The sequence below is a fragment of the Hydra viridissima genome, unplaced genomic scaffold (genome assembly GCF_058129835.1).
Source record: "Hydra viridissima isolate aposymbiotic clone 2 unplaced genomic scaffold, HvirCarnegie_v1 scaffold_4, whole genome shotgun sequence".
Lineage (NCBI taxonomy): Eukaryota > Metazoa > Cnidaria > Hydrozoa > Anthoathecata > Hydridae > Hydra > Hydra viridissima.
In genome coordinates, this window is record NW_028324303.1 from 6,531,162 (window position 1) to 6,556,630 (window position 25,469).

General features: G+C 30.6%; 5 protein-coding genes across 5 annotated transcripts; 1 reads left to right on the forward strand and 4 right to left on the reverse strand.

Annotated features, from left to right (window-relative positions):
• Positions 1–765: 765 nt before the first annotated feature.
• On the reverse strand, positions 766–2,305 carry LOC145182978 (forkhead box protein I2-like). Its single transcript, XM_080058270.2, has one exon. The coding sequence runs from the start codon at positions 2,179–2,181 to the stop codon at positions 1,291–1,293; it is 891 nt and encodes a 296-aa protein (XP_079914396.2). The 5' UTR covers positions 2,182–2,305; the 3' UTR covers positions 766–1,290.
• An 830-nt stretch (positions 2,306–3,135) lies between these two features.
• On the reverse strand, positions 3,136–4,588 carry LOC149889587 (uncharacterized). The gene is made up of 3 exons (XM_090085944.1): positions 4,249–4,588; positions 3,832–4,070; positions 3,136–3,345 (listed from the first exon to the last, which is right to left on the reverse strand). The coding sequence occupies exons 1-3, from the start codon at positions 4,514–4,516 to the stop codon at positions 3,253–3,255; spliced, it is 600 nt and encodes a 199-aa protein (XP_089942070.1). The 5' UTR covers positions 4,517–4,588; the 3' UTR covers positions 3,136–3,252.
• Positions 4,589–8,766: 4,178 nt separating this feature from the next.
• Positions 8,767–10,573, reverse strand: LOC145182842 (carbohydrate sulfotransferase 6-like). Its single transcript, XM_080058098.2, has one exon. The coding sequence runs from the start codon at positions 10,273–10,275 to the stop codon at positions 8,959–8,961; it is 1,317 nt and encodes a 438-aa protein (XP_079914224.2). The 5' UTR covers positions 10,276–10,573; the 3' UTR covers positions 8,767–8,958.
• Positions 10,574–13,273: 2,700 nt separating this feature from the next.
• On the reverse strand, positions 13,274–14,666 carry LOC145183657 (sterile alpha motif domain-containing protein 15-like). The gene is made up of 2 exons (XM_080059085.2): positions 14,448–14,666; positions 13,274–13,957 (listed from the first exon to the last, which is right to left on the reverse strand). The coding sequence occupies exons 1-2, from the start codon at positions 14,664–14,666 to the stop codon at positions 13,769–13,771; spliced, it is 408 nt and encodes a 135-aa protein (XP_079915211.2). The 3' UTR covers positions 13,274–13,768.
• On the forward strand, positions 14,597–17,335 carry LOC145183658 (ciliary microtubule inner protein 1-like). Its single transcript, XM_090084944.1, has 3 exons — positions 14,597–14,804; positions 16,104–16,185; positions 16,965–17,335. Exons 1-3 carry the CDS (start codon positions 14,743–14,745, stop codon positions 17,166–17,168), a joined length of 348 nt encoding a protein of 115 aa, XP_089941070.1. The 5' UTR covers positions 14,597–14,742; the 3' UTR covers positions 17,169–17,335.
• Positions 17,336–25,469: the final 8,134 nt, after the last annotated feature.

Below are 25,469 nucleotides of genomic sequence, written 5' to 3' on the forward strand. Positions count from 1 at the left end.
GGTTAACTTTAAATGAAAGAAAACAAAATAGTTGTACTTAGCTGTGTTTCGATTTTATTGTATATTGTTAAAGTTTTTAATTTAAATATAGATTTTTTAAAGAAACCAGCTGATAAATCATAAATCTGGCTCCGTCATTGGGCTCACTTTTTTTTTTTCTTAGATTGAGAAAGTATCGTGGCACACGTTTTTTTTTTTTTTGTTTTTATTTTTTTGGTAAGAAACCAAGCAAATGGGCTAGTAGTAGAAAGTTTTTTATTTTGAGGGTACTTTCTTACAACTCTAGTGTTTTTTAAATTTTTAAAATTTCTTAAGAGTTTCTTAAGTTTCGGATTATCAAAAGAGAAAAAATGTAAGTAAAATGCAATTTGAAAACACGTTAACAAGTAAGATAAAATATTTTACAGTTAATCAACTAATTTTATTTGAATTCCACCAAAATATCATTCAATGTAATCCTCAGGTTTGTCCTTGAACAGAACACAAATTAGGGAATATTCCTCGAACTCTTTACAAAATAAGTTTCTTATCGAAAAATAAATTAGTACTAATAGTTTTTTAAGATTCTGGGGCTTCTAGTACTAATTTCTTACAGACACCTTTCTTTTCCAAAAACAAAAAAAAAAAAAAAAAAAACGTGTAATAGAGAAAAAAAAGTTAACAGCGATAAAAATATAAACGTGTTTTATTTAAATAATATTCTACTAAAAGTTTAATTTATCTAAAAATATTACAGAGGGGGGTTAATTTTTGTTGTAAAAATAGTTTAGTGACTTTTAACATCATCTATACAAAATAATACTTAAGCTAAAAACTTATAAAATTCTAAGTGCTTTATAATTATACACGTTAACAAAAAAATTCGGTTGGAAAAATTACGCAGTAATAATAATGACAAACTTGTAATAATCAGGTTACGACCACAAACTTGTAATTATCAAGACCACAAACTTAAAGTAATCAAGGGTAACTAAGGTAAAATTTAGGTAAAAAAAAAAAAAAAAAAAAAAAAAGAAAAATTAGAGTTGAAAATTTTTCTTGGATGAAAATTTCTTTTTTCCAAAATAATTAAAAAAATTAAAACGAAAAATTACCTTAACAAAATATCATTTATACTATTATGTTATGAAACTTTCTCTGATGTTATTACATTCAAAATTCAATCATTAATGCGAATTCGTTGTATGACTTACAAATCGTATATGACCACTGTTTCACGCATCAATAGTATAATTGCGGTTAAAATACCCAGCGGAGGACGTTTATTGGTTTAGTATGCAGGTAAATCATTTAGAAGAAATCTTGTCTGTACGTTCTTGTCCCAAATGTTGAATTAGTCAAGCAATGGGGATCAAGCGGATACTGTGAAGATGGATTCTCTTGCAAGTAATCCATATGGTTTTGGTATGAACGACTGTCTTTAGCACGAGTATTTGAGTAGCGAGAAGTTTGGGGAGCATCACTGGGCTCATTGTGTGTTTGAAGAATTGGGTATTGAGTTTCTGGATGCTGTTGATACGGATGCATGCTATGTGAGGAAAAAGGTGATGTGTTTAGATTAGAGTTACCTTGTGGGAGTGAGGTTATTCTATTATCGTATGGAAATTGATTAATTGAATGATATTGCTCGGGTTTCAAAGCTGGCGTGTTAGCGTAGCCCTGCCATAATGAGTTAGCATGTGGATCGTTTACAGGTACTCTAGTCATATCCTCACGCATACGAATATCAGGCTCACGCATGTATGGAATACCAATTGTTTGTGTATAAGCTAAATTTCGATCGTCTATCCATGAAACAGCACGAGATTTTTTTCTGTTTGCTCTTCTTTTTCTGTAATCACCTTTTGAAAAAGCCTCAAAATATGCAGGGTGAACAGTCCAATTGCAACTGCGTCCATTTTCAGGACGATGCAATTTTAAAAAACATTCATTTAAAGATAAAGTATGTCTCACACAATTGCGCCAACCTGTTCCTCTTTTTTTCAATATTTCAAACGTATTTGCCATATACTCGTAAATTTCTGATAAAGTCAAACGTTTACACGTAGAAACCATTATTGCTTGAGCAATCATTGCCGTATAAGAGAGATTGTTGTCCTTATCCTCTATTAACTCATCTTGCGATTTGAACTTAAAACTCTGCTCTGGAAGATATGACCCTGGTTTTGTGAGATGATTCATTATAAGTGTTTAAATTGCTTTTATTTATTTTATAAAAATGTTCTGTATTAGATTTGTCATTATTCAATATCTAAGACAGTATGATTGCCTTTTCATTAAAACTTCAACTTTTTTCTTGCACGGCCCGACACGCTCGGTGACAGCAATTATTATACTCAATTGTGCTTCTTAGCTAACTCGTGTCATTTGAGCATACGCAATTCGTATTGGTTTTGTTCGCTCTGCTGCGCTAACTAAAGTGCGTTAATATTGAGAAGACCAGTTTCACGCTATCTTGAACTAAAAGAAAGTAATATAGTGAATCAAGTGCGTTCCTCTTTTTAAACTCTTTTTGATGGATTAATTAAAGTGGTTCATTTTTTGATGTTAAAAATGATAAGGTTGAAATGCTTTTTAGCTGAACTTGTCTATAGAAATGTAGATTTGGTAGGAGAGTTTATTTTGAGGTTGCTTTTTTATTTTTAATGGTGATTTTAAAAGGTCTTATAATGATTCGAATTCGTATGTTATACTTTGAACACGACAATGTTATACTTTGAACACGACAATGTTGCGTACAACAATGTTGCGTAATTGTTGCAAGAAAAAAGAAGTCCTATCAGAATTTTAAATTTTCAAGTAGGTGATTGAATAAGGTTCTCTCGATCAACATAAAAGTATATACAAAACTTTCTTTTAAACAAATCATCATTAAAAACTTAGGTCACTTTTTATTGAATTTTTCAATAAAAAATCAATGCGAGAGTGAAAAAAAGATTCGAGAAACCAATCTTTGTGTGTCTAGACATAATCTTTGTGTGTCTGAATATAATCTTTGTGTGTCTGGACATAATCTATTGGTTAGTATCAACTTCTGATTTCCTGGCGAAAAATCTACGCGCAGAATCATTTCTGTAATTATGAGAGGTTCATGAGCTTGAGCTCGCCAATACTATGACGCACAAAATGGAAAAGTTTTGCATTGAAATGTATTCTAGCAATTGCTATATATTATCGTAAATATACAATATCTAAAAAAAAATTTTTTTTTTTGGAACTATTTACAGATTTTATGCATTTTTTGCTCTTTTTTTATTTTCCCCGAGAGACTGGATGAATTGAATAGTTGCTTGATAAATCCTTTTTTTGCTTTCTCCATCTGGCTCTGCGATTTTTAAACCACACCTGTAAATCAAAAGATAAAAATTGAAGTAGAACCAAAATAAAAGCGCAATTCAAGAAATTAAATGAGAGAAAAATATGAAGAAATGTCTTTATTCCCTTAAAAGTTTTTTCTTGTTTGAGATTTTCGAGATAAAACCGATTTAAAAAGCCCTTAACATTAATTCGATTAACTTCTTTAAAAGAAATTTACTACTAATACCACTGAATATCATTGTTATCATGTTATTATCACTGAATATCTGTTATTCGCAATGTTTTAAATCATTGAACTGATATTTTTCTCTGAATTTGAAATGGACGAAAAGAGGAACGCCGAATTAAATAAAAACAATTTTTTGTTAAAGCTTATTACGTCATAACTACTATTAGAAAAAAAGTAGTGGATTAGAATTTTCTTTCGTCAAAACTTGAAATTTTTTCCCGAAACATGAATTTTTGAAGAAAAATTTTGAAAACTTTTAAAAATATTATCAGCAAAAGCCTCACCTCGACCTTCTCTTCTGTCAAATTTATCAATCCTGCTATTTCTTCTCTCACAAGAACATCAGGGTAATGAGTTCTGTTAAACAGACTCTCCAACAGGTGTAACTGGTCATCAGAAAAAATTGTTCTGTGTCTTCTTTTAAAAAGATGTGCAGCGCTATACGAGTTATTTTTGGATGATCTATACATGTTTAAAATAAATTGAGGGGCGGCACGATAAAGAAAAGGAGGCTCGTGGTACTCTAAAATTGCCAGAAAAACAAACAAAAAGTAAAACGAAAAAAAAAAAACAAAAACAAAAAAAAACAAAAAAGAAACATCAACAACAAAAAAAAACATTTTAGTTGCGTTTAAAAATGGTTTCTCTTGTTTATTTGATAATTTTGCATATATATATATACATATATATATATTGCTTACCTTGTTGGCGTGGCTCTGAACAAATTTCCGTATGCAATTTAATTGGGCGAGAGTTTAACTGTCTGTGACACAAGAGACACGAACATGAAATGCAAATATGTTCAGCTAATGAAATATTTTCTTGAGATTTTGTTATATATTCAGATCTGAAATTTTGTGGAATATTCCGAATCTCTAACTTCAATTCTTTCTGCCGGGAGCTTTTTAAGCTGTACTTTTTTGCATTACATTCTTCTTTTAGTATATTTTCCATAAGAAAAGAAGTCATTCCAAGCTGTATAACAGTTTTACTTTACATCGACCAAGTAAACCTCACTGATCGACTTGATTAGGCATTAGCTTATTGATTTAGATTGCTCACGTGTTATCTGTTTACAAATCGGCGTCATTAACCTTTGCACACAACTCAACATTTGCATATTGGCGAGAAAAAATATCTTGTAAATCAGTTGATTGGGTCCAACGCTTTGCGGTCTTTGAAACTTTTTTTTTTTTACCTAAAGGTCTATATTTTCCAATCCAACATTTTCCGCTGATATCAAATATTCTGTTTATCTTAATTTCCGTGTATTTTTTGTTCTTTTAAAGCTTTTTAAAATTTTTTTAAATTTGATATCAGGAGTAGCGAGTTTTTGTATACAGTTTACAAAATGTTGAACTTTTAGCTTCTTCCAAAGTTTTTTTCTTCTACATCAACAATTTGAAGTTCTAGAAAGTTTTCTGAATAAAATTCATAAAAAAAATTTTTTCTTTCTTAGTGAGATAACAACTGGAAAATCTTTTTTTTTAAGGGGGAATAATAGGGGTTGGTATGTGCAAGCATTGGGTGAGGGAGAGTAGAGGAGACCTTATTTGATAAACTGACATCTTACTTTATATAATTTCAATTTATTTGTTAAGCGACGTTGAATCTACTAAAATTAAATCATCAAAACCCTCAAACCGACGATTTAAAAGTGTCATTTACAGATTCTAATCGGCAAATATTTGTCTAACCGATATGCAAATCATTTTATTATTATTACCGGTTTTATGCAAAGTTACCAATTAACTGGTTGTTTGTCTTACAGATACAAACAACTGTATTGAAAAAACAAGAAAATGTTTCTGGCTGATTAAAAATGTTTTTTAATCTTTGCCGCAAAATTCTTTTTTTCTTTTTTTTTTTTTTTTGACTCTTATTTACATGGGTTGCTTGTGAACTCCCTGCGACCTCACACTTTCGATTACTTTTTAACTACCCAAATAAGTCCGAAAAGTAACTTAATAGTAACAAATTGTTTGAATACGGGAGTATACTGCAGACATTAGTTGTTTTCATTCGCGATAGTTGTACACAAAATTCTTGGTAATGTTTTCCTTCCCCCCCTTTTTGGTGGATTTTTATGGCGAATCATTCTGATATGATATCATGTTGATAAAACGTGTGCTAAAAACTTAAATCATAACTACCGCTACATTTTTAACATTTTCAAAAAATATATTTTTAGGATAAGATTGTTTTAAGACAGGTCATTGAAACTTTTGACTTTAATTTAATATTTACTTCACAAACTTTTAAAAGCAAGAACTCATTCATATATATTATACAGTAGGCATAACGCAGTTGTTCCAATAATAATGTAGTAAAAAAGGATGCATTTTTATTATTATTATTATTATTATTATTATTATTATTATTATTATTATTATTATTATTATTATTATTATTATTATTATTATTATTATTATTATTATTATTATTATTATTATTATTAATATTATTATTATTATTATTATTATTATTATTATTATTATTATTATTATTATTATTATTATTATTATTATTATTATTATTATTATTATTATTATTATTAATGTTATAACTATTAATGTTATAATTATTATTATTATTGGTAATATAGTAGTAGCAGTAGTAAAATATGTACGTATGTATGTATGTATGTATGTATGTATGTATGTATGTATGTATGTATGTATGTATGTATGTATGTATGTATGTATGTATGTATGTATGTATGTATGTATGTATGTATGTATGTATGTATGTATGTATGTATGTATGTATGTATGTATGTATGTATGTATGTATGTATGTATGTATGTATGTATGTATGTATGTATGTATGTATGTATGTATGTATGTATGTATGTATGTATGTATGTATGTATGTATGTATGTATGTATGTATGTATGTATGTATGTATGTATGTATGTATGTATGTATGTATGTATGTATGTATGTATGTATGTATGTATGTATGTATGTATGTATGTATGTATGTATGTATGTATGTATGTATGTATGTATGTATGTATGTATGTATGTATGTATGTATGTATGTATGTATGTATGTATGTATGTATGTATGTATGTATGTATGTATGTATGTATGTATGTATGTATGTATGTATGTATGTATGTACGAAATATTTGCCGAATCTCCTGTGACAAATTGGGAAAGAAAAAAATTTGCTTTTGAATCTGCATTTGGAAATCATTTCGTTCAATCTGCTCAGTAAATTTCCTTTCTTGAACATTATGATCTCGTATTTTTCAATAAAACAGAACTTGCAACTTCTTGTGGTCGGGTTTTTGGATTTATTGCGCTTTATAATTTTCAACTTAATTATAATTCGTTTCTTATTTTCCATACCTCTTTTGATAGCTCAGTATTATTCTTACATTTTTTCTATTTAAAAATTGTGTGTTTTACGACGATGGTCTCAATGTGGTCACGACAATTACATTTGGCGTACGATGTTTTTGTAAAACTGATGCAAGTGACACTTTTTTTTATCAATGCAGTTATAAATTTATTCGCTGGCATGATTTCAGGATGATTACTCGATTAAATCGACTTTTAGACGATTAATAAAAAACCCATAGTCGATTAAATCGACTATTCGATTTTTCAAAGTCGACAAATTTTGACTTTCGACAAGTCGACTTTTACTCGATTTAATCGAAGCCGATAAAAACCAATGATATATTATATATACTAGATGTCTAACTTGCGGGATTTTATTAGACGAAAAGTGAAGCCGCTTTTTTGTTTAGAAATTGAATCCGCCATTTGTAATAAGGGCAAAAGCTATATCCGACGTGCGAAAAAACAGAATTTTTAACTATAATAAAGTGTCTGCGCATTATGAAAAAAAAATTACGAAATGGTTCCATAAATTAATCCCAGCTATTAGATTCTTTTAAAATAACTAATGTTACTCAGAAAAGTAATAACTGATTATTTATATTGTGCTTGATTTTTTTTTTTAGAAAAGTATCATTTTTGCATACATGTAATGATTTAATGACTTCCACATATTACATATATAAAAAATAATGTCACCATTACAACCCTCGTCATCAAATTAGTTTATACACCAAAAACAAACGTAATAGCAACTCAATGAAAAATATTATGGATTTTGTCCACTTAAATTTAAATCTAGCCCACTATGAGCGTATAAGTCACGTGAAAATATACAATACTGCCATTATGGTAATGTAAACGCTACATAACATCTACCTCAATACATGAAAAATGTAAGTTAAAACGTGAAGAACCCGCTTAGAAATAAGAATATTGAATGTTGAACCAAAATATCAACATCAGAGTTTGCAAACAAAGTTTAAAGTAATTTTATGTTTTTCGAGTTTTATGAATCGAAGTTTGAAGAATTTAACCCTTTAGCGCCCGTGTAGCAGATCTGCTACATAACTTCAGAAACCTTTTATGGCCATCCTGTCAACACAGTGATCTCAAAAACACCTTTTGTAGCATATTTACAACATATTTTTGTTGATCTGATTTAGCTAGGTTAATATAATTAGATAATCAAGACTTAAAAACACATCAAAATTGTCTTTTTAAAAATCGGATGATTGCTGTCAGACAAGGTATTTTCAAAGAGAGTTTTTTCCTGTTTTTTTTACGAATATTAAAGCTTATTTGTTTATTTTATTTTAAATTAATAACACATGTAAGTTTTAGAAGTATTTAAGAGAGTTTCCTCTTTTTGAAACTATCACAAAATGCTATCTGAATTTATATGTATCACATATGCTACAATGACAAAATTGGGTTTGCTAGTGAAATTTTAAAATTTTATTTTTTAATTCATAATCTAGGCCCTAAAACAATTGCTTTTTGAAGTTTTTGGAGTTTTTTGAAAATTTTAAGCCCTGGTGGGCGCTAAAGGGTTAAACTGATTTTTCGAGAACGTAATTTCGTAAATCCGATCTGCAGATATTTATGGTCTTTATGGTCTTTAAAAAGAAACTTGGATATAAAAAGCTTGATTTATCAAGGATGTACTAAAGAAATTTTATATAAAAATAGTTCAATAATAAACTTTATATAAACACTTTATCTAATGTAAAAAAAAAAAAAAAAAAAAAAAAAAAAAAAAAGAAACCTGGTGTCAACACCACGTTCGTTACTTTTGGCGCTTTTGAAACGGTTTAAAATTTTTTTTGATAAGTTGTTTATAACGCAATAAAGACGAGCAATCAGTTACAGCATACTATATAATTGCCTCTCTTTAACTAAGCTTTTCTGAAACTTTTGTTCATTGCAAATAGCATTCTCCAATTTCCCAGAAAATTTTAAAGAGACTCCAAGACTGAGTTCTCAATCAACAAAAATGGCAACACCGAGTTCGACCAAAGATACAATCAATCGACCAAAGATACCAACACCGATTTCTCAATCGACCAAAGAGAGATTTAATGCCGTCAATTCCTCTTCGTCATCAACAACTTTATACCCCAACAAGTTCATCACTTCATAGCATTCAGTTTCAATAGCTCTAACTGTTTGGTACTGCAATTGAGTTCGCCAGCTATGAACGGATTGGGTGAGATTCTTTGCGTTAAACTCTTCGACAGAACCAGATGTAGATGAGCCAAACTGTGTCGGTCTCTGTGTAGCGCCTCCGTCTGCGAGTTTGTCGAGCCACATCCGAACTTGTGATACGATTGGAACGCCTGCAAATTTGTACACCAACTCTGCTATCTGATGAGGATTGGTACCAAGATCTTCATATCGAAGCAATGTATATTTTCCTTGAAGCCAAGGCGGTGCCGTTATTGCATATTTTATATTACGCAACATTTGTGAACAGAGTTTTGTCGAATATTCTTTCAGGTTCGCTGAAGAATTCGAAGCACTAAAGTTTCTTTGAAAATGAGTAAAAACAATTGCACGTGGATCACGAACCAAATGCACTACTTTTAACAAATAGTCAGACCCATCTTTGTCCATTAAGTATGATAGTTTATGCACGTCTGTAAATTGTACCGTTTTTAAAACCGTATGTTGATGTAATTTGCAAATTGCGGAAGTAGTCTTTGGTTTTAACGGAGTACACATACGAATACTATAAAATGATCTCGAATTCGCTTCCGGACATAATGGCGGTGTTGATAATGCTCGGCTAGCGAGCCTACTTTTCAAAGAACTATATTGAAAAGACATATAATTTGTATAATACGACAACTCGTCGAATTTACATTGAAATATTCCATCAATTTGATTTGTTACCATCGAATCATAAACATCAGGAGGTCGATTATCTTTGTAATAATCAAGAGCCTTTAACGGCTCATGTAAGTAAAATATCTGAGGGTTCTGGTTAAATAACTCGCCAAGGAGAGAGCTGCCACAATATTCACTCGACAAAATCAAGATATTTTGCCGCGTTTTGCTACCATGCTGACTCATCCAAGAATTAAACTCTAAAAGCCTATTTAGTCTTTCGTACATGGCCACTTTTTGCCTAAGTTCTTGGACCTCTAGCAGTAAGCTACTATTTACGTTTGATAATGAGTTTTCTCGTTCTTGCAGCTTGCGGACCGATTGACACGATACTTTCTCCGAAGGTTTTTTTACAACTAAATACCCTCCGCCATTTGAGTTTACATTCAAATCAAGCAAATAGAGAATGGTAAAAAATAGCACAATCCACAATAGAACGTCTCTAAACTGTCTCACTGCCAATGCAAAGTTGCCACTTACTTCCATCTCAGAACAGAGCCATTAAAATGCGTACTAACATTTCACTTCTTACAATTACATAACAGAGCTACCGATTTCGGAAAATCTAAAGCACTTTACGTTCTTTTAAGAAGAAGGTCAATGAACACATCGAATATTGTTAGTGTAAGTTTATCGTTAGGTGTAGTTAATGAAATGCGCTGTTATGTTACCTTTCGTTCGACATTTCTTAATTAAATAAATCCGTCTCCGAAAGCATGATATTTAATCTAGTACCGAGAAACAAATCTTTGGCAAATCAGCCGAGCGTTACGAAAACAATTTTCTGTATAATTTCTAACAGTGCGTTTGAGACGAGTTTAATATTTCAAACTACTTTGCTATGCAAAATGAAATTAAAAATAAAAATTTATTTTTAGCATGCATTGAACTTTTCGCAGTAAGAAACTGTTGAAAAGTCGCATAAGCTTCTTTAAGTGATAAATGTTATAAACAATATTTCCTTTTTTTTTTCATGAATAAAGCACGTCATTAGCAGGTTAACCTATCGTCTAGTTTCTCATTTTCTTACGTATACAGTGAGATATATAAAGCACATGTCATTAGCAGGTTAACCTATCGTCCAGTTTCTCATTTTCTTACGTATACAGTGAGATATATAAAGAATTAAATATACATATTAATTATGTAAATTATATATGTATATTTTTCAGTTTTGGCAGGAAAAAAGAGATTTTATTTTGATTATTATTGTTTTTTGCTATCCAGATGGTTGGCAAGAAAAGAAGAATAATGGGATGGCGAGAACAGAAGAATCATGGGATACTTTTTTGGTCTACCTAACGTAAGAAGTCAATTAACAATAACCAAACTTGAAGTCTAAAGTTCAATCAGAAGCTCAAATGAATGAACCAGATTCCATTTTCATTTTCATTTATCACTTGTACAACTGCTGCTCAAGACGACAGTTGTGAAACTCTTTATATCACTGTTTCTAAATGCAGCACCTGCAGAAAATATCCGAAATTTTAGGGCATTCTTTATTCCATTTTTAAATAATGGTAGTCAGTCAAATATACGAAGACTTGAAGATTAGCAAGAAGCAATCAGAAATACGTAGTTCTGACTGTAGTAAAATTATCGCATGAATTACAATAGTTCAAACGCGACAACCTTATTTTCTTCCATCCTACAAGAAGCAGAACAATATGTTCCTATAATGTCATCAAAGCGTTTATACAGCACATAATCCAGACAGTTGGTGGTTTTTCATTGATGGAACCTTTGATAGCCTAGTGTTGTCTAAGAGCATTTTTACTTAACAGTGAAAACAAACATTTTTTAATACCAATAGCTATGCTAATGAAGAGGTTATAAACATTTTTTTATAGAAAAAAATTGAAATTTACTGATCTTTCTGAGGCTAACTAAAAGTATTTTAGATGCTGTTACAGCCGCAAACTTTGCTAGGACTCTAAACTAGCTTTACAAATTACATGCACATTGGGTGAATTTAGGGCAGTAAAACGAGGGAGCACCATTTCCTGAGCATCGAACACAAATCCCTTGATGATCAAGCTTTGCCATCCAAAAAATTTTGTTAGGCCATGAAAAAAGTGACGGATTTTAATACCTTACAGCCACGTTTCTATCTATAAGTGAATTAGGTCATAAATAGCTTGCTGTGTAAATAACATTTTAAAATGGAGCTTCAAGGCAATCAAAAGTCACAGCACTATTAAAGATTGATAGAGCATTTATTAGAGGTATAAAAAAAATTTAGACTGCAATATTTCATTGTAGATACATTACCCTCATTTGCATCAAAATTTTTCCCAGGAGAAAAGTAATAAAAGCAATCGCTTTTTCTAAGATAGTAGCTGTATGAAGAAAAGATACTTAAAAAAATGAGGCCTATCTTTGCTTGCTGACTACTGTTGAGCTAACTCAAATCATTTTGGCTTAAAATACTACACTTATATTGCGCAAAGCACCACATAAAAATGTCAATTCACAAAACAGTAAAGAACTCAAGTTCTGCTATTAATGAACTGGAGTCAATTTGAATCGGCCTTAAAATTTTCAAGGGTTTTATTTCATCTGAAAAAATTCCTTTTTTTCTTGTTTTTAAAAGCAGCTGCTCACCAATCGGTTTAACAGTATTAATTGCTTCGTTATAATTCGTTTAGTAATGATCAGATTTTTGAAGAACATGGAAAAAAATTTTGAGGATGAATAGTTCTGCCTCTTACATTCTCTTCGAATTACGGATGTTAAAATGATAAAAATTTTGCTAGCTGACTTTTTGACAGTTTTATAAAAAACCGTCAGCTGTTATTTTTTGAAATCAAGTTGGAATCATCAATCATTCGTTATTCCTTGTAAAGTTTTAGCTGTTAAGCCTGCTAATTCCTTTCCGTGGAGTTCGGAAATCTTTTCTTATTGCAAAGTTTGTGATAAACTATCTGCAATTGTATGTAGCCTTTTTTCACATTTTTGACACACTTTTTTGCACACCCTTTAAGTATGTTCCATATGATAAAATAACACAAAGTTTAAAAAATTGGTTTATGATGAAAGTTTAGAGGTCACTCAAGACCCATGATTATTTTAAGGATCTCCATATGCTGTTTTGATAATTTTTAACTATGTGTATATATGTGTGTGTGTGTGTGTGTGTGTGTGTGTGTGTGTGTGTGTGTGTGTGTGTGTGTGTGTGTGTGTGTGTGTGTGTGTGTGTGTGTGTGTGTGTGTGTGTGTGTATATATATATTGTTGTTTCGAACTGTATTATTTTAAAATAAAAAGTCTCATGCTTGTATGAGAGTGCTCAATATTATGTAAAAAGTCTCATGCTCGTATGAGAGTGCTCAATATTATAATAACAGTTGAAAATTAAAGAAAACAAAAAGATTAATCATTTCTGTATTTATCATTTTTTCCAGTAAATTTCTGTCTACTTTAAACAAAATTGTTGGTAACATTAGAAAAATTGAAAAACAATTCATAATTTTTTTAAAATATAGTTTTTAGCAATAAAGTTTATAAAGACATAAAAATTAATATCAGTTAACATCAATTGCTGTGAATAAAAAGCATTTTTCTAAATGTTTAGATAGTGTATTTATTATTTTTTCCACCACTGTATATACAAAACGAAAAAATTGCAACTATGTATTTCATGACTGATAATTGCTGCAAGGTATGAAACTTTAAGTACCATACAGAGTTGTAATTTTTTCGTTTTGAAGATTACTACAACTTCTGAACTATTATTTAATACTTTCTTTGGTTTTTTTTTGGTTCTCTCAAATCAACTTAAGTTGATATTCAACTTCCAGACATTTATATTCTGATAAAGCTAAATCTTTTTTTATGAATTTAAAATATTTGCCCATTTAAAATATTTGCCCTTTTTGGAAGCATTTTTAAAAATCTTATTTTCATTGTTCGGATCAAGAAAATACTTTCTAAATTAAGATAAAAAAATTTATACTTTAAAAAAACTTTTTCGTTGCTAATTATTTGTGCTCATCAAATTTCTTTAGATAGCGCAGATGCTCCGAAAATGTGAGATGATCAGAATCTTTTCCTGTCACAGATTTTCTTTCCAAAAAGTGAGCAATTGGATCTCGAGGTGGTATAGTTATAGTGCGGTTCCAGTAAGGTTCTTCAATACCCAAGAGACCACGTATCTTTAAAGCAATATCCTAATAAAGTTTAAAGATTGTATGAACATCTTTACTATTTTTATTACACATACTTTGTAATAATCCAAGTTAAAAATATGAAGTTCTTTAAACCAATCTTTGGCTTTTTTTTGTTATTTTGCAATTTAAATACTACAATAAAAATTGTGGTTTCCAAACTTAACTGACTTTGTTAGTGACTTTATTGGGTTCTTGACTAAATCAGACGAGGACAAAATGGTAATGGATAAAATTCTCTTTCTGACATATATATTTAAAAATGTTTTTGTTTTTTAAATTTATTTTTGGTTTTATTGTTGTAATGTTATCGTAATGTTGTTTATTAAAAATTTTGTTAACTTAAACTAATATTTATTTTTCGCGCAAAAAAAATTCTATTCTTTGCACGAAAAAAAAAAGAAGCCAAGAAAAAGAATTTTGCTTAAAACACAAATCGTTCAACGTTTAAATCAGTCTTCTAATATTAAAATTAAAATAAAGCAACTCAAACCTTTATATGTAAGAAATTCGTTACACCGATACGAGGCAATATTGAAGCATCAACGATAATTAATTTTCGACCATTTATACCATTGCAGATAAAGCATTCTTCGTACTGCGGATATTGAAGAACTTCTCGAACCCATAGCCCAACATCCTCAACGTTCCAACTAAGAGCCAACGACACTCCGTTCTCATCGAACGCAGGTTCGCAGTAAACAGATCTCATGAGCGCCTGGATATTCTATTAACACAGTTCAATCTTGTCTTCAAGCAACTTGACGTCATTTTAAAAAAAGAGAATTATGAGTATTGACGGTAGAAAGCAAGGAAAGTCCCTTAACGCTGTTCACCACGACGAAATTTGGTAATAAAATATAAATTTATCTGTTAAAAAAAGAAATTTTTTTAGATGAATATTTATATATTTTTTGCATATTGTTTCACTTTGAAATAAATGGTTAAACTAAAGAAACCTGTACAAGTATTGCTACAAAAAAAAAACCTGTCACTTAGGATCTATGATTAAGTGAAATTGTCTTAAAAGTAGTTACAGAGTAGCAACTGGTAAAAAACAAAGAACCAAACCAACGGCGACACAATTATCCAAGCTTCATTAATTGAACATGTCAACAAAGCTATTTTTTTTTGTATAAAATTGAGATTGGAATCTGTTCCGTAGTTTACTTCAAAAATAAGCTTTTTAACATCTGATTTATGTATCGTAGTATTTTTTTTTGAAGATCGAGTTTTCAAATTACTTTTTTGGTCGATCTTTTAATATTACGTAACTTTTTCTTCTCAATATAAAAATTGATGCCAATGAAAATGACCAATTTGCTATAAAACATTTCTCTGGTTAAATATCGATCAGTTAACAACAAAGATGAACAGCAACAACATAAATTGCGGAAATTAAGATTGTAGTATTTTCTTAAAAGAAATGTAATACTGCATAAAGTTTAAGTAACACAAACCATAGAATTTGACGAGGATTTCCTCATTAAAAGCAAAGAAGTTTTATCAAGCAATTAATGAAACAGATCAAAGAATACAACGTAAACAAAAAAGTAATAGAACTTTGCTTTCACATCTGCAATTATCACAAATATTACAGGACCGAATCTGCATTTCCAAATATTCATATGCAATAAACAATTTATTTTTATAACTCTCAGTAGGAAATTTTGAAATTCGTAGTTCGTGTGATGACACAAATTAACAACAGTCCCAAACGAAGAAAGAGAGTTGCGTTTACTTTCAAACAGCTCTAATGAACAGGAATCACACCATTATTAACTTTTTTCATTTTAATCAAAATTTAATTTCTTGAACTTTTTTAGATTTTTCTGTTATCCGATATATATATTGTCGGATGAATTTCTAAGAAAAAATGACCTCATTAAAAAAAAACCGATTCAATTTAAGGTTATGTTTTATTATGGAATGTAGTGTATCCCCCTTAAAATGCTTCTTTTGTTGATGTGCTCAGTTCTTTTAATAAATTTTTGCTTAATGTTTTCTGGTCTATTGATTGCAAGTCAACAAGAAAATAATTTGAAAGGAAAAAAATCACAAATAGGTGCCAAAGTCGGTATTGAAAGAAATTTTTTGTTTTTCGTTTTTAACAAGGTTTGAATTTTTATTACCTTTTTCCTTGTTTCAGGAAAGATCATATCAATCGCGAAATCACGGCGCAAAAACATTGGCCACAAAAATGGGGATACCTGTCGGATATAGATAAAGAGGTCAGCTTTTATTTGTTAGTCGATAAAGGAATAATTTTGTTAAAGTATTTAAGCAAATATTAACCATAAATAGATAGTGTAATCCAACAGTTTATGTGCTTTGATTTTATAAAATTCACTCTTCATTAACAATGTGGAGGGTTCTGACTTATTTAGATTTATTTGATGATACTTCATGATGATTTTCATCATCAGACAAATCAGAGAATTCTCATGCATCCTCTTTTTTTTCTTCTTGCCAATTTGACAAGAAATTTCTTTCCGAACCGTCTGCATTCTGAAAAACACATTTCGAAAAAATAGCTTAACCAAGAAGACTGTTGGAAAATGTTTGTTTTTTAAAAACTAACAGAACTGTTGTTGCAGTTACTACAGTAATATTGTTGCTGCAGTTGCTAAAGTAATTTTTACTTAAAAGCAATCTAGGACAGCAGTTAGAAAACCCAACGCGGTTTAAAATTTTATGCGCAAGGAGGCAGTTTAATAAGAAAATGAAAAACTTTAAGCTTGTTGTAAAATAGCAATTTACTCAACAAAGTACGTGCTTAACTCGTTTAAAAAAATGTCGCTTAACTGCGTTGTTGCATAACATTCTCCAAATATATAAAACTATATATAAATCTATATATAAATGTACCATTTAAAATGAAAGTCCAATAATGTGAAATAAAATACCAGTCACGTGGTCTGCAAAGAACTCAATTTTAAATACTTGTTATTATAAATTCTCTTTTTATTCGGGATATTTGACGAATTCTTGATTTATAAAACATCTCTAGATTCAAAAAGTGGAAAAAGTAATGACAATAAAAGATCAAGTTCAACTCAACGACAGGGAAAAAACGTTCCCGAAAACAAATTCGCGAATGATTGGCTGGAAATCAGCAACAAATAAATCAAATCCCTACGGTATATCGGAGGTTAGGGCCAGAGGAAAGTGCGATATATTACGAACATTTGATTGGCCGCCAGAAAGTCAGTAGAGTTATTGTGTGATCACTATCCGACAAAAAAATTTAAGAAAAACTTTATTTCAAAAAAAGATTTTTTCCTACGAAAAAAAAATTTACTCTTATTTTTCAAGTTGCATTTTAAAATGTTTTTGTGTGGAAAGTTTTTGCGGGAGTAAAGAAAACGTAGACTTTCGTCATTTTTTGTTTTATTTTTAAACTGAAATGCTGACGTGATATTTTTAATATCTTATTTGAAAAACAATAATTTTTAAATTGTACAATTTAAAAATTATTGTTTTTCAAACAAGATATTTAAATTGTACAAGTTAACAGTTTGACAATTAAATTAAAAAATATCATTTTAAATTACAATTAAACAAATGAATTGAAAAAATTAAGGAATATACAAAAAAAGAATAGAAACTGCAAGATTATAACTTTCATCTGTCACTTGAAACAGTATTTGAATTTGCAAATGATAAAAGAAATAATTATTTGACAAGAATTCACATCGGGAAATCGATAATTTGGAATAATGTCTCAAACTTTTGCCTCGATTTTTAGAAATTATATTTAATATAAAGTAAATTAAATTTTTATAGGGGTAATTCCACGTCAATATAGCCAAAATATACCTTGCTCAAATCTTGAATAAAATTCCAGAAGCCATTTTATCCTTATGGCAGAAAAAAAGAAAAAAGCGACAAGTTATATTCTCATAAACCAGCAAATGCAAAAACCTCATGTTCAAGGGAACCTTAACGAGTTGTATTGATTTTAAAGCTTATATGCAACGTAAATAACAATGAGTGCATGATTTGTGTGAGGCTATTGATAAGTTTACGTCACACAACATTGCCAAGTTTCAAACAAAGAATTTTAAAAAAATGAAAGAAAAATTAAAAAAAGATTCTGAAACACCGTTACTTGATTTGCAGAAAACTTTGTATTTGTTGCTCCAAATGAAACTCAGATTTAGCATTGAAGGAAAACTAAATGCACCTTGCATCCAATAGCATTTTATTCTATAAAATTCGTCAATCGGAACAAAAATTGTTTAGCTCTATTTGAGATGACCGTGAAACTTGTTTGTGAATAAAGTTCAAGTTCAGATTGTTAATTATCTAAAGACTTTTATCCGACAATAAGTAAAATAAATTATTTATGAGGTATTCCATGAGAAAGTGGGACGAATATTCTAGTCATGTAACCCACATCTCAGATTTTCTTCGTACTTTGTCAAAACGATCACCAAAATCACAAAGGCGGCTATCTTGGTTTTCGTGTTGTTTTTGTTTTACATGTTATTGTAAAACCATACATCTGATCAAGCAGAAATTTTTCACCTTAATAGTTTTGAAGAAGAGGAATGAGAATACAATCTTTATTTTACATAAAAGCAATAGGAACAAAGTAAAAATAAGAATCGTATTTCACCTACAGTCTATCTGGGAAAATTTATTAGACCAAGACAGGTGGCCTGGGAACCAAGGTACATTTTAATTTAGTCAACTTTTTTTACTCTTTTTTAAAATACATATCTTAAAGAATTTTTTTTTAAAAAGATAAGAGGTAGGATTTTTGAGTTTTTTTTATAAACAATCAAACAGATTTGAGTTATAAAATACCTTTAGGTGTTAGAAAATACTACTTTAGAAATTCTTGAATTTTATCCATTATCAATAATGTACTACTACTATGGCTGAATTTTTTGAAAGAATGGACCTTAGGCAAATCTTCTGTGTTTATTTGGTATGTGTGGCCTGTTGTTAAAAATTACTGTGTTTTTAGCATAGTTAGGATATGAGGTTTAGGAACCCAACAACAATCATCTCGCTAGGCCAATTAAAAAAAGTGTTGGGTAAATGAGGATGCATGAATTTTACAAGAACCTCTTCATTGTTTTCATGAACTTCTAATACCAAGCCGACCCACTTAAGCATATCTTATTTGCAGATATAATTTTTTCCGGCTCTAATTTCTTGGAGATATTGCATTGAGCCTGTAAGGTTGGATGTTAAATTGAATTCCTCCTGCTCAAAGACTCTTTTGACATTTATGCTTGTTGCATCCTGTGGAATAAATTGATGGAAACTTCTTGTACCAGGTAAAGTCTTTGTATTATTGAATCGGGGACCCAAAGATTTACGGGCTGAAAAAATATCTTCTGCTATAAAAACACGAAGTCAATCCCAGATATGTTGTCTTTAGAAAAATCAAACATTTCTTCAGCATTCTGAATTTGTAAGTTAGTTGGTAGTTGAAGACTAGCATTGGAAACAAGTCTTTCAACCGTCTCACCAATGCCATCACATGGTAACTTTCAATGTCATGTCGCATAGAAATTCCATTCAAATTGCAACCCAAAATCTTTAGCATGATAACGTAAATTAAAGAAATGCTTACAATTTTTGTACTGACCACCACAACCATCAGAAAAAACTGGATTTTTATTGTATTGAGAAACATTTCTTGTAAAAATATGACAGTTCTTTTCATAACACAATAAACAAATCCGACATCTTGAGCTTAGTAATCAGATATAAAATATAAAGACGTTGGTCAACTTTCACAGGATGGAGGGTTCTGACTTAAAGTTTTCTGAAAAATTAATCAAAGCAATAACTTCATTTGGGGTATCAATGACTTTATTTAAGTATTAACCTTGTGCTTTGCCAATATAAGAGTGGGATGTTATGGTATCAAGCTACTCACAAAGTCTTTCTGTAAATTCACCTACTGTAGATGCGTAACTTAAAAGCTCTGCTCTATCTGTTGTAGTAGACTGTTTATACTCAATTATTTTATTTTCACAAACTTCGACATTCTCTTCACGTTGTCTTTCATTTTGTTATAACTTTGAGGTTACATAATTGATAACACTCTGAATTCCAGGACAACTATTGCATCGATGGACCATGCATTCCCTTAACTCTCCTACAAACAATGATCTCAATAAACTCATGGTAACTTTTCTCCAGTTTAACTGCACTAAGCAGAAGCTTTAGATTCGGGTGTATCGTCCAGACACATAAAGCATGGGTTCCTTTTTACCCAGCATAGATACACTATTTTGGCTTCAATTTAGCAAATTTGGAAAATCCTATTTTGGGCTGAGGCTTTTGCACTTTAAATTCAGCATATAATTCTTTAATATTGCAAAGAATCGTTTTGATACATTTTTATTTTTGGATACACTTAGAAAATTCTTTTTACCTGGTAATTGCCGATGTGAGTTATTTTTAATAATACTAGCTTTCTTTGATAGTACAAGTATACCCTTTTCAGCTTTAAGTTTTCTTGCTTTAGTTATGGTTGACGTTGATGTATTAAATACTTCAGCTACTTTATTTAAAGGTCTTGAATTGGAGATCAAAGTCAAAACCTGAATCATTTCCCTTCTGTTTGCAGTTTTTAGTTTTTCTTGCATTGAAAATATTAACTTATCACCATACGAAAAAATCCCTCAAAATAGGTGATTTTGAAACAACGATATCTTAAAAACCCATTTGATTACATTGCTGGAATTTTACAAAGTAATCTATGTGATGTTAATGATCAGATTTTCTTCATACAAAATATGAAGAAAATCTGAGAAGGTGGGTTACATGTCCCAATTTCTCATAGAATACCTTATATCAGATATCTGTGTTAAATGATGTAAAAATCACAAAAGTTTTATAAATCTTTGTTACCATAAAATTGACTTCTTCATTGATCTATAACACAATGTAACAAAAAAAAAAAAATTTCTGTTTATCAAAGTTTTTTGATGTTTCTTAATTAATTTGAGTATGCTGAGTCTAAATATGACATTGGATTTTTTATTGCATCAATCGTTTGGTCGTAAAAAAAAAAAAAATCAATTAAACATATAATTAATATAAATCGTTTTGCAATCATGTTACATTATATTGTATTGTAACAGTCTCTCACAATCTCAAAAAACACTAAAAGTGAACAGTAGAACGAGGTTTTCTTTTATGAAGTTTCTCGTCATCGCGTATCAAACACCAGATGTAGTCACCCATCATAGCTGCATCCCATCTGCCCTGGTATCTTTTCTCCATTGCAAGAATATCCTGATGGAAACGTTCCCCGTGCTCTTCACTCACATCACCCAAATTTGGTCTGAAAAATTCCAAGTGTGAATGCAGGTAATGCAGCTTTATTGACATTCTGCATTTCATATCTGCGTACCGTACAATTAAGTTTTCCACTATCTCTTTGTAGTTATCACTCTTATTGTTGCCTAAAAAGCTATGAACAACATGTCTAAATGCAGTCCATGCTTCTTTTTCAACAGCAGACATTTTGTCCTCAAGCTCCTTACATGCCAACATAACTTTAATCTGTGGACCAACGAATATACCTGCTGAAATTTTTGCATCTGACACCTTTGGAAACATCTGCCGAATATGCTGGAATGCTGCACTATCTGGGTTTAATGCTTTGACAAATTGTTTGATAAGACCAAGTTTAATGTGAAGGGGTGGTAGTAAGATCTTTTCAACAGGTATCAGAGATTGATTAATAACATTGTGCGAACCAGGCTGTAAATGTTCTCTCACTGGCCACTCACGTCTTGTGAAGTGCTGGTTTGCAGCCCTGCTATCCCATAAACAAAGAAAACACGAGTACTTTGTGTATCCTCCTTGCAGACCGAGAAGAAATGCTAGCATCTTAAAGTCTCCACATACATCCCACTTGTAACTGTCGTAGTTGATTTTCTCAAGCAACAACTTCACGTTCTTATAGCCTTCCTTTAGATGAACGGAATGAGCTACTGGAATCGAAGGAAATCGGTTTCCGTTATGGAGCAAAACTGCCTTTAGACTTCTTGTTGAGCTGTCAATGAATAATCTCCACTCTTCAGGATTGTGAACAATGCCAATGTCATTGAAAAGACCACGAACGTCATGACAATAGCACAGTGATTCTGATACTACATAAAAGTATGCGAATGTTTCATGTCTTTTTCGGTATTTCGAGGTTCTGCAGCTTGGATCTAATAAATTCCATTCTTTCAAACGTGATGTCAGAAGTTCTGCATTTGATTTAGTGAGACCTAAATCTCGTACTAAGTCATCAAGTTCTTGTTGGATAGGGAAATGAGGTGAATCATTCGGTTCCCTGAAATCACAGTCATCATTGAGTTCATCCGGTGAGTCTACTTCAGAATGATATGCAGCTGCTTCTTCGGATTGAGGTGGAGTAGGAACAGGCAATTCATCACTGTGTGGAACTGGTCCAATAGAAGATGGTGTACTTGGATAAACTAGAGTCAGCCTATCTTTCGGTTTTTTATACTTTGAAATGTCAACAATGCAGAAAAAGCAGTCATCATGATGGTTCGTCGGTTCTCTCCATATTCTCGGAATCGCAAAGGGCATTGACTTTCGGATTCCACGCAGCCATCCTTCCAGAGTTGATCTGCAGCTACCACAACTGTAGTGTGGTGCCCACGATTTGTCCTGATCTCCCATAGCCATGCCAAAATAAGCATGATATGCAGTAAAGAATTTTGTACCACTGACAATCTTATGTTTAGCTTGTGTTGGACTAATATAGTAACCACAAACATAACAGAATGAGTCAGGACAAAGCTTGCAGGATCTACTAGACATATTCACCACTTCATGTAACAGTTGTAATTAGTTAAACTGAAAATAAACACACGAATATAGTTAAAATCAGCATATATATATGTTTTAATTGCATTACACATATACGAAAACTCCGAAATATACTTTATGCTTTTTCTCAGGAAATCTTGATGATAGAGAAAAACCAATGGTACCACTGAAATCAGCATACAAAAATTATGTAAGAAACATTAAAAAATTAACATAAACAAAAATGTTGTTACATGGTGTAATGAACATTTTTCGCCACAATTCATGAAAATAAAACGGTTTATACAAAGATTAGCAACAAATGCTAGTTTGCAAAGACACATAAGACACATAAGTGATTAAATGTTAAATTGCAATTAAATGTTTGACTTTTGTGTTCGTAGTATATATGGGATTACTTTTAATACGATTAATGAAGTAAAGTTGAGTGACGTTCGTAAAAATTTTCTTCAGTTTAGCCCTATATATCTAATAAACCAATCAGCTTTAAACGATTAAGTGAGAGTTCAAGTATATCAAGATGTTTTACATTTATAAGTGAGGAAAGATAAAAATCAACCCATTGAAACTCTATGATTTCATTTCGCCCACATAGACCATTTACGCAGCTACTTTTTCCAACTACAACAGATGATTTTAATGATAACTTTAAAGTACTTTTGTCTATTTATCAATTCATCATTGAGTTGTAGTCATCATTGACGAAGTATCAACGAAGAGCTGAGTAAAACTTAACTTGATATGAAAAGCAAAAAAAATGTTGCTTTTCATTTCTTCTCTTTACAATATAAGCAACTCTTATAGACTCCTCAATCTCAAATTCACTTAGATACTAACTCTCAGCAAAACAAAGAAAACATTTATAAAATTGTTGATAAAAGAACGAAATTATTTTTTATGGTAAGAGAGGGCAGAGACTGCATTGTGATAAATTTTAATAAACAATTTTTCTCTGGAACCACCTAGAGTTAGATGCTTAAATTTTCAAATTTTTTTAGAATAATTTCTCGAATAAAAAATCACAAATTCAAGAGAAAAAAAAGAGCGAAGCAAATAAGTTCGACATTTCCGACAAAATTAAGAAATACTCTCTGACTTGAGCCTTAAAGTGGGAAGCATAATCTGAGAGTGGGGTGAAAAGAACACTGAAAATCACTTATTCGACCTTTAAACTATATCATAGCAGCTTCAACTAAATAAAGAAAATTTGTTTCTCTTTACATTACCCATTCTAGTAAACTATGCATAGCCTTTGTGCAAAAGTTTTAGACGTTAAAGTTTAAACACGGTTAGATTTTTTTTAAGATAAGTTCATACCTAAAATCTTTTTCAGATTTGTGAGCTTTTCTTGATTAATTTTTTTGTCTTTTATAATCATAAGCGTCAGTAAATGCATATTTATAATGGGTTTACTGAAGTAAGTATAGTGAAACGAATTTGACGGGTAGACGTCGGAATGTCTGTATCTAAAATTTAGAAAATTTACGGAAACACGCATTGTTTTTGGCTAATAAGCGGCACCTCTGATCTATAACAATGCGTTAAACGTCCATCTATTATCACGTACTTGCTTTGTACAAGACTGCAATTGAGATAAACCTATTTTGGTTGAGAAACAAGCGTACAAAAAATTACGCATTCTGATTGAATGTAATTTAAAGGGCACGTGTACTTTAGATGATGATGCCCTGATCGGTCATATCATCGATATATCTCGAATAAGAAATCGCAAAGCAAGCAGTTTTGCGATTTTGTGATTTTGCGATTGCGACATTGGACTATTTATGAATAACAATCAATATTTTTATTATTGTCGTTTTGATAAATTATATTTATAATTGTTCTTTTTTTATAATTCAAAATATTTCACATTAGAAAATTAGATGAGAACAATAAAAAATTAGAACAATTAAAAGATTAGAACGATGAAAAGGTCAGAACGATGAAATATAGAATTACACTGATCAACAAATTATTAATTTGAAGGAATAATTGAATTATGGCATCTCCTTTTCTACTTTTGAGAGTTGATTTCAAAGATTCTACCTCTGCATTTATAAGGCGACTTTTAATTACGATCTAGTTTTTTTGTTTACAGAAGCGCAATTCCCAGAAGCGCAATTTACAGAAGCGCAGTTTTAAAGAAGCGCTAGCAAACTCTACGAGATAAAAAATTATACACGTTTTTTTTTTTTTTTTTTTTTTTTTGCAAGAAATCAATCAAACGAGCTGGAACTAGAAAGTTTTTTATTTTAAGGGCACTTCTTTATAACTCTAGTGTTTTTTAAGTTTCTTAAGAGTTTCTTAAGTTTCGGATAACAAAAGAGAAAAAATGTAAGTAAAATGCAATTTAAAAACACGTTAACAAGTAAGATAAAATATTTTACAGTTAATCAACTAATCTTATTTGAGCTCCACCAACATCATTCAATGTAATGTAATCCTCAGGTTTGTCCTTAAACAGAACACGGCAAGAGCAAGGCAAGAAGAGACCTATCAACAAAAATATGAGGCAGTCTGATTACAAATGACTCATCCCACAAAACGCAGGAAACAAATAAATTAAAAAAAAAAAAACACTTTTTGAGCTAAAATTTTTTTATTTGGCAAGAAAATTTATTTTATTTATTAGAGGAAACAAATGGTGTATATACTAGAAATATTTTTTATTTGGCAAGAAAATTTATTTTATTTA

Bases quoted from the DNA above. Each gene is read 5' to 3' on its own strand.
- LOC149889587 (XM_090085944.1), bottom strand. From the start codon at position 4,516: ATGACTTCTTTTCTTATGGAAAATATACTAAAAGAAGAATGTAATGCA. The intron at 4,071-4,248 runs GTAAGCAATATA...TGGCAATTTTAG, and splicing joins TTCAGAGCCACGCCAACAAG to AGTACCACGAGCCTCCTTTT. The intron at 3,346-3,831 runs GTGAGGCTTTTG...TTTGATTTACAG, and splicing joins TGACAGAAGAGAAGGTCGAG to GTGTGGTTTAAAAATCGCAG.
- LOC145182842 (XM_080058098.2), bottom strand. From the start codon at position 10,275: ATGGAAGTAAGTGGCAACTTTGCATTGGCAGTGAGACAGTTTAGAGAC.
- LOC145183658 (XM_090084944.1), top strand. From the start codon at position 14,743: ATGAGTATTGACGGTAGAAAGCAAGGAAAGTCCCTTAACGCTGTTCAC. The intron at 14,805-16,103 runs GTAATAAAATAT...TCCTTGTTTCAG, and splicing joins GTTCACCACGACGAAATTTG to GAAAGATCATATCAATCGCG. The intron at 16,186-16,964 runs GTCAGCTTTTAT...AAACATCTCTAG, and splicing joins TGTCGGATATAGATAAAGAG to ATTCAAAAAGTGGAAAAAGT.
- LOC145183657 (XM_080059085.2), bottom strand. From the start codon at position 14,666: ATGAGATCTGTTTACTGCGAACCTGCGTTCGATGAGAACGGAGTGTCG. The intron at 13,958-14,447 runs GTTTGAGTTGCT...AAACTTTATTAG, and splicing joins CGAATTTCTTACATATAAAG to GATATTGCTTTAAAGATACG.
- LOC145182978 (XM_080058270.2), bottom strand. From the start codon at position 2,181: ATGAATCATCTCACAAAACCAGGGTCATATCTTCCAGAGCAGAGTTTT.